The sequence below is a fragment of the Falco punctatus genome, assembly GCF_963210335.1.
Source record: "Falco punctatus genome assembly, chromosome: 8".
Classification (NCBI taxonomy): domain Eukaryota; kingdom Metazoa; phylum Chordata; class Aves; order Falconiformes; family Falconidae; genus Falco; species Falco punctatus.
Window position 1 is genome coordinate 35738317 of NC_137588.1, and position 12871 is coordinate 35751187.

The following is a 12871-nucleotide window of genomic DNA, read 5'->3' on the forward strand; positions in this document are numbered from 1 at the left end:
AAGCCCTGGAACTGGAACGTTCTCTTTCCCCATAAATATTGACTCAAAAGAACTCACATGTAGTGACAGCCTCATCTTGCTTTCTCCTGAGCAGAACTAATTCCATCCCACAATTAATTCTGCCCAAAAGGGAGTGTAAAACACACCACGTGGAGAGGGGCTCTCCTTTAACAACCCTGGAAGCAAGGTTGCACTGAGAACCTGAAATACACAGCAGCACTCACTTTTGGCTGGAGAAACCATGGAGGGATTCGTGGGAAAGGGACTGTTGTAGCAACCCGTTTCACACCAGGCTGCGGCAGGAAGGTATCTAACAGCAGAGGAGAACTGCAGCGCTTTCCCAAACTGTAAAATCGGGTAGTTGCCAAAACAGAATTTAGTTTTAGCCTTCACTGTGTCTTGGTGACACCACAGCTGAGCACACTGTTGAGCAGACCAGTGGCATGTACATAGCATGAGTTTCAGCAGCTGTACAAAATGTTTCTGATGCTATTTGTTTGAATAAATACTCTTGTAAGGATTTGCCTCTCTGGTTTTCCAGAACAGTTAGTTTTACAATGGAAATAGTGATTACAGTGATTTTTCCAAGGATGGTATTTCCCATTAAAATGTTAATTTAATTTTCCAAGGTTAAAGAAAAAAAACACACAGCTTCCAGATGAGGGCTTACTGCAGCCTGGCCAAGGTCTGCTTCTCAACTGGCGCAATTCCGATTAACTAAGATGCTACATGTCCCCCTTCCCCTTACGGCAGAAAGAGGGATAAACCAGAAAACCCTTAGTTTCCATGCAGCAAGGGAAAGTGTGGCAGCAAGTGAAGCCCGTGTCAGAGCTTCATCTGATTTTATTCCATTTCTGGTTTCATGCATCAAGAAAGCACCTGAAAATTCAATACCACCAACATTTGGAACAGGACTGGCTAACCTTCAGTTCAGAAGCTGCTACAGGGTAGCGCTAGGATGGAAATCACTAGCAAGATCCTTCTTTAAACTTGTGCATCAATTAAATTATCTTTAATTTAACCTAGACTTACTTTGGAGAAAACAGTGCTTAGAAATCTGCCATAAAAGCAACAGGGACCGATTCTATCCAAGGTTCAAACCTTGCGTTTCCCAATTCAAGTATACAAAACTCTTCTAGAACTACTCCGATTACTTTTTAAGTCCTGGTTTCTTTCCAACTGATGTGAGACACACCATCTTTTTATCCCTTTCCACCCCCTCTCCTTCAGCACTGGCTGCCAGCCTATTAAATTCCAGTGGCTGATTTTACTGGAATTATATAAGCCTGTATGAGCTATGGCTTATTACCTTAGACAGACAGCCCATCTGCCGCACGTACTGAAACGCCCGCTCGCAGGAGATACTCACTTGACTCCGTAGGCAAATATTGTAAGTCCGATTAAAACTCCTATACTGCCATCCAGATACCAGACAGAAGAATTGTGTTTAAAAACTTCTGCGCTAAGAAGGATGGAAAATCCCATTATTCCACCTACAAGAGAGTTGAAACCTAGAAGGGGAAAACAAATAATTAAAGGAAGAAGCACATCTCAAGGAATTTGCTTTAACCAACTCACCTAAGAAAAGGTCACCTGCAGGGAGACAAGGCGTTATTACCAGTGCCACCAGAGAGGAGCACAGACCTTGGGAGAGGTTACGCAGTGGCACCTACGCGCTCTTGCAGTGCATTAAGGAGGAAGCAGTGCCATCCATTCACACGCAGTTAGGCAAAAGTCTTTGCCATGCCTCATTTCAGCAAATCCAACACAGAATAGTTGGTGTGTGACCGGTGTTTAAGAACTCTGTCCCTTGTCCTGGCTGACATAAATAACCTTCCATTAACTTCCCTGTACTGTGTGTCTTGATTTGGTCAGTCCTAATTTTTTCATTCTCTGTTTTGTTGCAAATCCCACTTCTAGCTGCTGTTTATTTCATAGGGCTTCCATCAATTGATGCTGATTTTCCAAAACAGCAACATTCCTTCAAAACACTGGACCTGCTCCACACCGACTCTGACAGTCAAGCACTTACCTCTCTAGTAGCTTATCATTACAAATGAAGTATCTTTGAGTTGTAGAAGAGCAGCTGGCTGCAGCCCTGAGTATGACTGCTGTAGCCCCGTTATTTTCCAAAGAACCCCTTCGTAATATACGTACCGTTGCTGCTGTGCAAGTCTCCCCAGTTAGAACTTGAAAGGCCACTTCATGAGCTACCCAAAGGCTCTCACTTTCTTTGAAAATGAGCAAACTGGAGACCAGTATACCCAAGGAGCTCATGAAAAGAAAAATGGGTTTGCATAGTAACATTTCAAAGACCTCTTGAAGCTTTTTACCCCATTCCATTTATTTATTTACATGTATTTGGCACTATAGCTTAGAGCTGCATACACTGCTGAATGCATTAGGGAAGACATACAGGATAATTGTAGGAATATTTTCTGTTTATGCCTCAGACATATCACTGGAGCTTCCTCTCTATTATTCACAATTTTTATCACCATCCTTTTAGATTCTTCTTTCTTTTTTAAACCCCCTTTGTTGTCTCCAAGATTGTCCCTTCAAAATTCTCCCAGAGTTTTTGGAATAATTACTGCCCTTTTTCCTTCAACTCTTGTTTGATCGGCTGTTGGGTTGGGGGGAGGGGGTTAAGTCATCCCTTGTGTTCATTTTTCTTCCCCCAAATTCCCTTTTTCTGATTTTTTTTCCCCTTCAATGAGCCCCAAAGACATCACTGTTCAACAAAAAGCTAAAACAAAAGTCATCACTGATAATACAGATACAAGACAGATACAGATATATATAAAAAACCTAGTTAACAAATGAAAAATCCAACCTGCAATATTCTATATTGCTTGGTGAGTCAACTTTAGTCAGCTGCTGCTTACAGTACTTAGCCAGTTAATTTCCATTTCTCCCCATGACTGCCAACAACCACATACATGACACAACTCCGGAATGTCTCCTTTGATCCAGTCCTCTCACATCCAGTCCTCACCTAAATCACACTCTTTCTGAAAGAGGTAGCTAAAAATTGACCTTCCCCATGTATCCCTATGGCTGAAACAATCCAAATATTAATAGTTTATACACATAAGATTCACCAGTTCCCTGTCAGCAGGTACTTAAATGCAAAGGAAACCCTGGCACGGAAAAGCACGTGTTACATAGCAAGTCTGTAGCAGAACGGAGCATACAAAGGTTTCAGGCTTCCAGCCCTGCAAAGAAAAGGAGGTTGGGGGGGTTTATTGGACTGTGGCAGTGCGTTCTACAATTGGAATCACAGGCGTTGCATGTAAATGCCTAATTATTCAATTAATTATACTGGTATAGTTAAACCAATACAGACAAAATTACTCCGTCAACACTCTAGTCTAAAAGAATCCTGATCCTTTCTTAATTCCAGGAAATATACTGCTAATACATGTCAATGAAATACATATTGATTGTGTGTATATATAAAGAATATTACGTGTAAATTAATGAACTGTATTTTTACCCCAGTGTTACTTCCCCTGCTCCAACTTAAGTCAGAATCCGTCAGCATGACACGCAAAAAAACCCCACACATTTTCTTGCCATTATTGGCTGATGGTTCCAAATGATCTAAAAGCTACTTACAAAGGAAATGGTTTTCTCTTCCTGACTGTCCCTCAGCTCAACCTTTCTTTGCCAGTGTGGCAGGGAATCATGTAGCGGCAGCAGGTACTGATCCAGACACCATGTTCTGTGCATAAGGCTGGCACAGGAGAAAACGGGTGGCTAAATCCAGGAAGGAAGCAGGTATCTAAAACCTACAGAAAAGTCAGCTGACATCCCCTAACCTTCACATATCTGCGTTTGTTCTCCAGGATGTTACAAAATTCAAGATAGGAAATGGCTGGGTTTATTATCCAAAAGGCCATGAGCTTTCACTATAAACAATTTGTACAAAGAACATTGTGCCTTATTAGGACTCATACATTCAGGCTTTGAAGAGAGATTGTTGTCAAGCCCTAGCCTAAAACAAAATTATTCTTTAAAAAATTGTTAATAGAGGTTGACATGTATGAGAGAAAATTTGCTGTTTTGAAAACAAACCTATTTTTCAGGAAGAAAAATGTATGCTCTTGTCACTCAAAACAGTTTGTTGGTCTACAGCCAGTGATCGCAGGAGGTAAATTAGCAGGAAACAGAAAACACTAAAAAAAGAGATGCAAGGGAGTGCTAAATCTGTCTCAGCTGCTGAATCACATTGTCTCCTCCCGATTGTTAATAAATCAAGTATATATGTAAATATATCTTGTGAAAGAAGATATTTAACCACACATGGTAAGATCATCCTCCTACATTTTCTAAAGTAGTTCTGAAGGAGAGAAAAACAGAGATAAAAACCAGACTGAGGTAATTGTATACTTTATTCCCTAATTTCTTTAATCAAAGAATGAGCAATCTCCAGCTCAGAAGCAATATAATTAGCACAAGGATGTAATTAGGGGGGGGAAAGATTTCTGTGCCATACAGAAGACCAATTCAGAGCTAGAGTTATTCAGGAATTTCTCAGCTAATATTTTGTCTGAAAAAACTGCTCTGTTTCAAAAACAAGCTACATCTTTTTAAAGGGAGGGTTGATCATTTGCCTGCCCAGCCACAGTTCTGCGATGGTCAACATGTCTCACACGCTGACAGCGAAGGAAGTCAGACTCACTGGTCTGTCCTTCCCAGGATCCTTTCCAGAATCCTTTTTGCAGGTTGGAGATCTTTCCGTTTCAAAATGTCTAGGGTGTCAGAGTCTATAGTAAAAAATAATATCACTGAACAGCATGGGCTGTTGGGAGAGAATCACAAATGCAGGGAGGCAGTGGCTTAGTTGTAACCCCCGCACTGCTGTTCTGATTCCATTTCTTATTTTGTTTAAAATATAAATAGTCGTGAAGTATTTATGTAAGTGGGATGACATAAATACGCATAATACATTATCACATATCACCAAAAAAAAGATTTTGAGTATGTTTAAGTTACTTAAAATAATTGTATGTATCCCCAGAGTAAGCTGAAAATTGAATTTCCTGAAAGTGAAATATTTAGCAGAGTAAAATTATTTATGTACCACAACCCATGAATCATTAACACCCTACTGTGTATGTTTACCAAGTACTTCAAACTGTCCTGCGCTTGCAGATAAAGCTGCTAGAGATTTGTAGGGCGCCGTGAAATCTGCCATCACTGTAGCCTCACCTGTTTGCAGAGCAGATCCCTGGGGCTTTCTGAAGATTCTCAAGCTTGAGCCTTGTCAGTAAGAGGCATCTCTGGACCTGCTTTTAAACGCCTTTAAACATACCTTTAAAAGCAGCCACCATCAGGTGCCACACACCTGAGCCAACACAGCAGCAGCAGCGAGGGGTCGAGATTCACCTTGTGCCCACCTCGGGCAGGGCCGGAGGAGCGTAGGGCGGTAGGCAGGCAAAGGCTTTGTTTTACACATGCGATGCTCCACCAGCTCTACTGAGTGGCAGGAAAAGCACTACAGTGGCAAATCACGCCTTCAGAAGCTATGTATGAATGATGGTTGCAATTCCTGCTCAAGGCAGGGTGGCATTTTCTGCAGCTGTTCTAGCTGTAGGGATGAAATTGTTTAGCTGGCATAGGCAGCGAAGCTAGATGTGACTTAACCAAACTTATAGAATTTGGTGTTATATCCCCCTTCTGTAGTCTAACCTCTGACTAATACACACCTAATTTACCATGTGCTCTATCCCTAACTCCCTACTATTGCTTACTATCCAGTTCGACTTCCACCATTTCAAACGAGGTATCTATGCAAGGGCCTAGTAGTACCACAGACTATTCTAGGGTGTCAGGTGGGTTTTTTTTCCCATTTCCCAGTGGCTGCCTTATTTCAACGCTCTTTCACAGCTGTCACTCCTATCAATTGTTTCAACAACAGTCCCTGGAAGAGTCTATAAATGCAGCAGGACCAACTTCACACTCACCATCGGTTATCAGCGCTCTGCTTGTAAGGACCTTTCCCAGCATAAATTTGATTACTGCCAAGACAGTGCAAAGGATTCCACTTAAAACGGAGACACTATACAGAAAATCATCCTGAAAGAAAAAATGTCAGACGTTAGTATGTCTTCTGGTCACGCCCCATATATTAGAAGACAAATAGTACTAGAAGACAAATAGTTCTAGTTATCATGCAATTATTTGTGCCACTGAAGTGTACAACCTGAGAGAAAGACTTCCTGAGTTACGACTTCCACGACAGCTGGTGCTTAGTTTGTTTATACTGCCATCTGTAATTGCTTTTGCAAATATAATTGATGATGGTTCCAACGAAAAAAAAAATTTGAATTGACCCAAACTCCTCAGCATCAGGAGGTTATGCATCTGCAGACTGCCAAGTAATCTAATGCCTAATGCAATCAGTCACGAAGCCCCCGCATGCAGGATAAAGGCTTGAGGGCTGAACCCCACTTACCAAACCTTAGCTGATTTTTGCTGTGAGAAATAACCACTTAATATTGTTTCTGATTCTGTGCTTGCTTTGGTTTTGTTTAGTTTCCTTCTTCTGAGACAAAGTCTGGTCCAAGCTATAGCCGTAAGACTCCTGGTACTGATGTGCAAAGTCAAGTTTAGCTCTTTCTTAGAAAACAGATTTCCCATGGACTTTCATTTCACAGCTACAGAAAAACCCACGCTGCTTAATTTGAATGTGTAACACGGGCTCCCCCAACTCGACCCAGAGCTGCCTGTCTACATAGGGCAAATTAAAGTAACTCATTACTGTTTCACACACATTCTCTAAAGGGTCATCTGGAGGCACCTACCACTTTCTGCTGACGATTTTGGGTTTGGTTGGGGTGGAAGGAAACACTCCTGGGTGCCGAAACACTGGCACTGCAGCAAGGTGCCTAAAGGGAGTCCCTGTGCCTTCTCCCCCCAGGTACATCAGCCCACAGGCAAGGCAGGAAACCCCAGGCGAGCTTTCTGCCATCTAATCAAAGAGCTTCGAAATAGATTAATTTATTGCTCTTAATAGAAGTTTTAATTTAAGCTGTTGCAGTATCAGTACAAATAAAGGAAATCACAAGAATATTTTTTTTTTCAGTCTACAGGTCTAAGTGGGCCAGTGCCATTGGGAACTTGTTACTGATTAAAACACTCTGGCAAAAATCCCCATTGATAGTAAACATTGTCATGATGATTCATCATCAGCTCCATCCATTTTCATTATTTTAGCAGCAATTGAAAACCCAAAGAAATTTTAAAAATGGTTTTGAAAGCTGCTTAGGAAGATGCCGACAATTAGATTACTGGTATAATGTACTCACATCCCTAAATAAAACATTCAATATATTTGTATACATTTTTTTAGGTAATATAATTTTAAAAGTCTACTTTGTCCACTCTCAGTCATGAGCTCATTCACTCTAGTCCTGGTATGATATTGACTATTAAGACAAAATGCACTGAGGGAAAGGGAGTAAAATAGAAGCAGTGAGAACACACAACTCAAGCACTGGGTAAAGGCAGGACAAAAAGCATTTGTAAACTATTCTAACAAAATGACTGGAAAATTCCCAGGCAATTTCAGAGGGCTAAGGAAGGGCTAAGGAAGGACTAGGAATATTTGCTTGCCGTCAGCCTAGCAAGGGACACTGGGAGCCTTCAGAAGATCTGAAGTGACAACAGAGCTCCAGAACTCTGGATAAGCTTTACAAAAGGCACCTGAAATTTGAGATCTTTGTCAAATTCAGGCCTCTGACTTTTGGGCGTCTTTCTCAAAAACGCGTATTTACAGTGCCCAAGGACTTAATTTTCATAGCCTGACAAATTCTCATTGGTTTTGAGATTTTAATCTAATCTCATCTAATATTTTATTAGATACTTTACCTAATATCTAACATACAGCATACATATAAGACTTCAGAGTAGTATGAAGCAGAATGACACACTCCATCAGCCTCGCCACCCCCATCCCAGCCTGCCGCGTTAGCAGTCGGTGCCACTCCCACACTACCAGACAGAACGCCAGCTTCCCAGTAAGCATGGCAAGCAAACCCGCCCCCGATGCTCTCGAGAGCATGGAGGCCCGCCGCTCACTAAAAACTGAGCGAGGAGCGGATGAAAGGAGCAATGCCAAGGGGTGTGTAAACGTGCTGTGCTCCCAGCCGCGCACTGGCCCATGGCTAGCCCCAGCTTTCCCCAGGCAACGTGTGTGTTGGCCGAGGGCTCACTGGAATAATCGACAGTTCGACACCATGTTTCTCCTGAATCTCACTTGCCAATGCTCAATGACTACATGACACCTCTTATTTCATCACCACCCAAACAACTCTCCAAAAGCTTACTGATGGCTCCCAGGCATCCCTGGGATATACTCGTCTTCCTCCTCAGCGAAGCACAAGCTTTGTCATGAGCACAGAACTGAACGTTGCAGACCCAGTGGAAGTGGCAGCATAAATTACTTTGCTATCAAAAGTTACGTTACTGTCAGCCTTGGGCTGACAAAATGCATTTTTCTCTACCTATGAAATTCTTGCGGATAGATCTGGAGGCAATTACAAATTCACATCATTTGGAAAAAACTACAAATCCCAACACCAGAGATTTTGAGAAGTATCAATGCAGAAGTTCAAAAGTCCAGGTATTAATACAGAATCATGGAAAGGTTATGTCTTATTCCCTGTGTTATAGTGCAAAGTTTCACCTTTGGCATGGCACATTATTTGGAGCTGGTTTGTTTTTTTCCTGCCATGGCAGGTACTACAGATCTTTGGAGTAAATTGAGGGTTTTTTCCTGCACGTGTCACTAAACCTACGGTATGTAGAAATGTATCTTGCTATTGGTTCCAGCTATACAGCTGTGATCAACATTAGTCTACTTACTTTACTGGAATCCCAAGAATGTGATACAGATTTCTGAATCGGTTCATAAAGTGAATTAATAAACAGGCTTTTTATGAAGGACTCAGGAACTAGAAATTCCCGAGTTTGGCGGTTTTTTTTCACTGAATCACAGAAGACGAGCTCATTTTGTTGCTAATACTAATCCAACAAGCATTGTTGATACAGAAGACCTGAAAAATCAAAGCTCCTTTGTTATCACAGCAAACACAGAAAGGGAAGAAATTAAAAAATCCTGCTCTTAACACAAATGCCTCAGCGGTTTCTTGCTTTAGACTGTGCCAAACAGCTTTTGAGCAGGCAATATTCTTTCTTTTATCTCTAAATCCCTGAATCTAAATAATAGCTAAAATGACAATCTCCAGCTGCGTGCGGCTTTTCGCAATAGCCACAGGGCGGCGCCAGACACCGCGGTAACCCAGCGCTCCGCGCACGAAGGCAAAACCGAAGGGGAGGGAAAAAATGGTTTCAATTCGCTTTCCTCACTACTTTGCTACGCTTTCTGGCACCCAAGAGCTGGAAGAAGAGTAAGGCTACTCGCTACTACGGTTTTGCAGATGTGAGAGATCAGCCCACAACACCTGGTGAAGCCCAGCAGCCTGGACAGCCCCTGCGGCAGGATGCCCGAGCAGGTGAGGCGGTAGGGAGGTCAGAGCTCCAAACGCTGCCTTGCCACTGCTTTGTTGTAATGATCAGAAGCTGGAAGAGGTTTAGGACAGCGGGATTCAACAAATTACCTGAGGGAGGGCTGCTGTGGGCTCAGCACCCGGGCTGGAGCTGGGGCTGCGGGGAGGCGGCCGGCCGATGGAACACCCCACTGACACATGCCCTTTGCTGCAGTGCTATGGGCTCCAAAGAGTTAAACGCGTCATACTGTGGCTGTGAAATGATTCCCATTAAACTAACTCATCCTTTGGAGAAATGAAGAAAAGAGAAGCCATAATGGAGATTTAAATTAATAAAATAAGCCTGGCCATCTGGCACCATCTCCCTCCGGATCCTCCCGCAGCCCTGCCCTCTCTGTACCCCTGGCCTTCCCATCTGATCATTAAGAGCACGAAGCACATCTAGCCAGACTCACTGTACACGTCCTTAGTGTTATTTTAATTAAAGCAGCAGCAAATTGCGACAGATGATAAAAATTTAAATTCTGATCATTTCCATATGATAAAGGCTTCTCAGCGTGGTAAATAAACCCCTTTCCTTTTCCGTTTCTTTTCATCATATTCCCTCATTACTACTACACAGTACATGAGACCTTAATTAAAGGACACATATATCTTATTAGATAGCTTCATGTATAAAGCAGCACTGTACATAAAGCAAGGTGCCCATCCTGGACTGCCACCTCATTACTCTTAACAGCTACAATGTCCCCGTTTAAGACTTATTTTATGCAAGATTTTATGTTGTGACAGTTTCCCAGAAGAAAGCTCATTTTTCAGCCCTAAGAAAAGAATAATAGAAGCCAGCAGGCAGCTGTCCTCCACGCCATCCGTACACATTGTCCCCACCGGTGCGGCTGAGGAGTCTTCAAAAAACACGACAACGGTTCCGTCCCTGCTTTCAGGGATTTCACCGAAAGCAGCAGTGATCTTACGGCTTAAGGAAAATGTATTGATGATGATGTTGTGACTTCGATCTCTTTCTGAATCTGTTGTAGAAATTAAAAAAAAAGCCGCAGGGGATGCTTCAGTGCTTGGCTTATTAGATAGAGATATTTTCACCCAATTCCCAGACCAGTAACTAAATTTCAGCTGATTTGCACTCCTAATCTTTTCCTAGATTGCATCTCACTAATTCTGACCCGAAAAAATTGCCCTGATTTCATATATTATTTCTACCAACTCCCCTCCGCCCCTCTTCTTTAATTATAGTCCTTTCACTTCCACTTCTGGTTTGTAAAAGTGTTTTCAATTCACCTGAAGTGTACAGTGTTGATTAAAAGGTATTCATCGGTATGGGAGGAAGAAGGCACGTTGAGTGTTCCTCCCCAGCGGTCACAACACATACAATATGATAACTAAAAGCTACGTGTGGTCCTCCTCTCCGGCCCTCCTTGGTAGCTCATCCTAGTGCGATCCCAAAACAAGCTGCTTTGCCCACCCTACAACAGCTTCAGCTTTCCACTCTTCTGCCCTCTCCTTAGCTTCCTCTGTAAACCAGCCAAAGGCTGAATTACCTCCCCGGTCCCGCAGGAGCTGGGAATTACTGGTACCACCTTTTTCATGCCATTTTTTCCCCTTCCCAGAGAAACTGGTGTCTCATGATGTTGTACCTTTCTCTGCTGAGCCTTGCTTATCTTGGCTGAGATAGGGACGCGTTTCTGGAACGCTACAGATGCTGTTGGCAGGAGCGACATCATGGCTAGCTAGCCCAAACTGAGCTGAGTTTGTGTCATTAAATATTAATTTTGTCCATCTCTGCAACTCACCATCTGTCTCACAGGTCCCAACAATGACCCTTCTTCAGTCCAGGTGACTGGTCACCATCCTCCCCAGCACCTGCCAGGGCCTGCTGGCACCCTGCTCCCCATCCCCATCTTCACACGCTTTCCACTGCCTCGCACTCCGCCAGGTCCCTCGGCGGCTCTCACATCATCTGGGCACAGTGGCTAAAAGCACCTCTGCAGAGTGTGTTACTTAACCAAAAAGGACTGACTGGCTTCCCTCCTCTTCCCCTGAAGGATTATGTTTATATATATAGTAACAGAGATGTTTCTAATACAAATGCTTTAAAAATAAAGTTTCAATTCTCTGTCACACTTTCTCCCAAGTAATAGTTTATGTAATCAGTCTAGAGGGAGCTTCTGGGAAGCCAGAGGGTCTCTCTCACCAGCTAACTTCAAAAGGGATAAGGGCTTTAATTGCACTTTACTGTCAGAAAACAAAGCGACAGCCCTATGCCTGACTCAAGCAGAAAGCAGAAGACAGTCTCTTCACATGGAGATATAAAGATCTATTATTAGTACTAAAAAAAAAAAAAAAAAAAAAAAAAAAAAAAAAGAAAAAGAAAACTTATGAATGTTTAAACGTGTATCTTTGGTGCTGAAGAGCTGTGACAGAGCAATTCCACAGCGCAGAACACTTCTTCAAGAAACAGATAACAAAGAGGGTGTGCTGAATGCCACGGTGGGGGTTCCAGGGCCGGGAACCGACACGCTGTGGACTCCAGAGATCTCTGGTGACCTTAGGATCCCTGCAAAGGGTCTGCCTGAAACTCTACAATCACTCATGCCTCCCGTTTTCCCAGAATTCATCTACATCATTTTAGCTTCAAAGAGCTATAAACCACAATTTTAAATGGTATTTGTCCACCCTTGGAAGTGTTTCCCTAGTGAGACTGACATCTCCCCCATCAGTAGGGGATTGAGACCAGCAATACATTTCACAGACCCTACCAAAGTTGTCAACTTTTATTTCTTATCAGTGTGTGGTAAAGTCTGAGCACAAGACTTCCCACCAATCACTTGAACTAAGAGTGAAGTGTCACAGATGTTTTTCCTAACCCTGGCTTACCAGCTACTTCAAGTATCCACAACATTCTCACCAACCTGTAAGAAGCATGTGTATTTTAGGGTTAAATTAATTGTTTAAGGCCAAACACCAAACCACCAAATCATACGTAAAAGGTAACAATTATAAAACAGAATTCTAATGGTACTTTGATTTGAAATGGTAAGCAATAAATGACATATATATAACTTATGAGAGATTAGTAATATATAGGGAAGTACGCATAAGGAATATATTACGTGTATATAATCACAAGTATTGTTTGCTATATTGCTATTGACCTATAATTCAACTGCTGACATTAATATATTTATGATGTATTTGTTATAAACAATTAAATTAGTAAATAAATTAGAGCTCAAAGCTACCCTGTGCCACCCCTATCTTCCCATTGCAACTGTAATCAATAGCATACAACAGAATTACACACGGCCTAACCTTTCAAATTATTTCATTTATAAAAGCAC

At 42.3% G+C, this 12871-nt stretch overlaps 1 protein-coding gene across 2 annotated transcripts in view; it reads right to left on the reverse strand.

Moving 5' to 3' along the window:
- The window catches only part of TMEM163 (transmembrane protein 163), a 136331-nt gene that overhangs the window by 13607 nt on the left and 109853 nt on the right, over nucleotides 1–12871 (reverse strand). For both annotated transcript variants that reach the window (XM_080399685.1, XM_080399684.1), the window contains 2 exons: nucleotides 5970–6081; nucleotides 1370–1511 (listed from right to left, as the gene is read on the reverse strand). In XM_080399685.1, the coding sequence (XP_080255811.1) occupies nucleotides 1370–1511; nucleotides 5970–6081 (254 nt within the window). The remainder of the gene's footprint in view (nucleotides 1–1369; nucleotides 1512–5969; nucleotides 6082–12871) is intronic.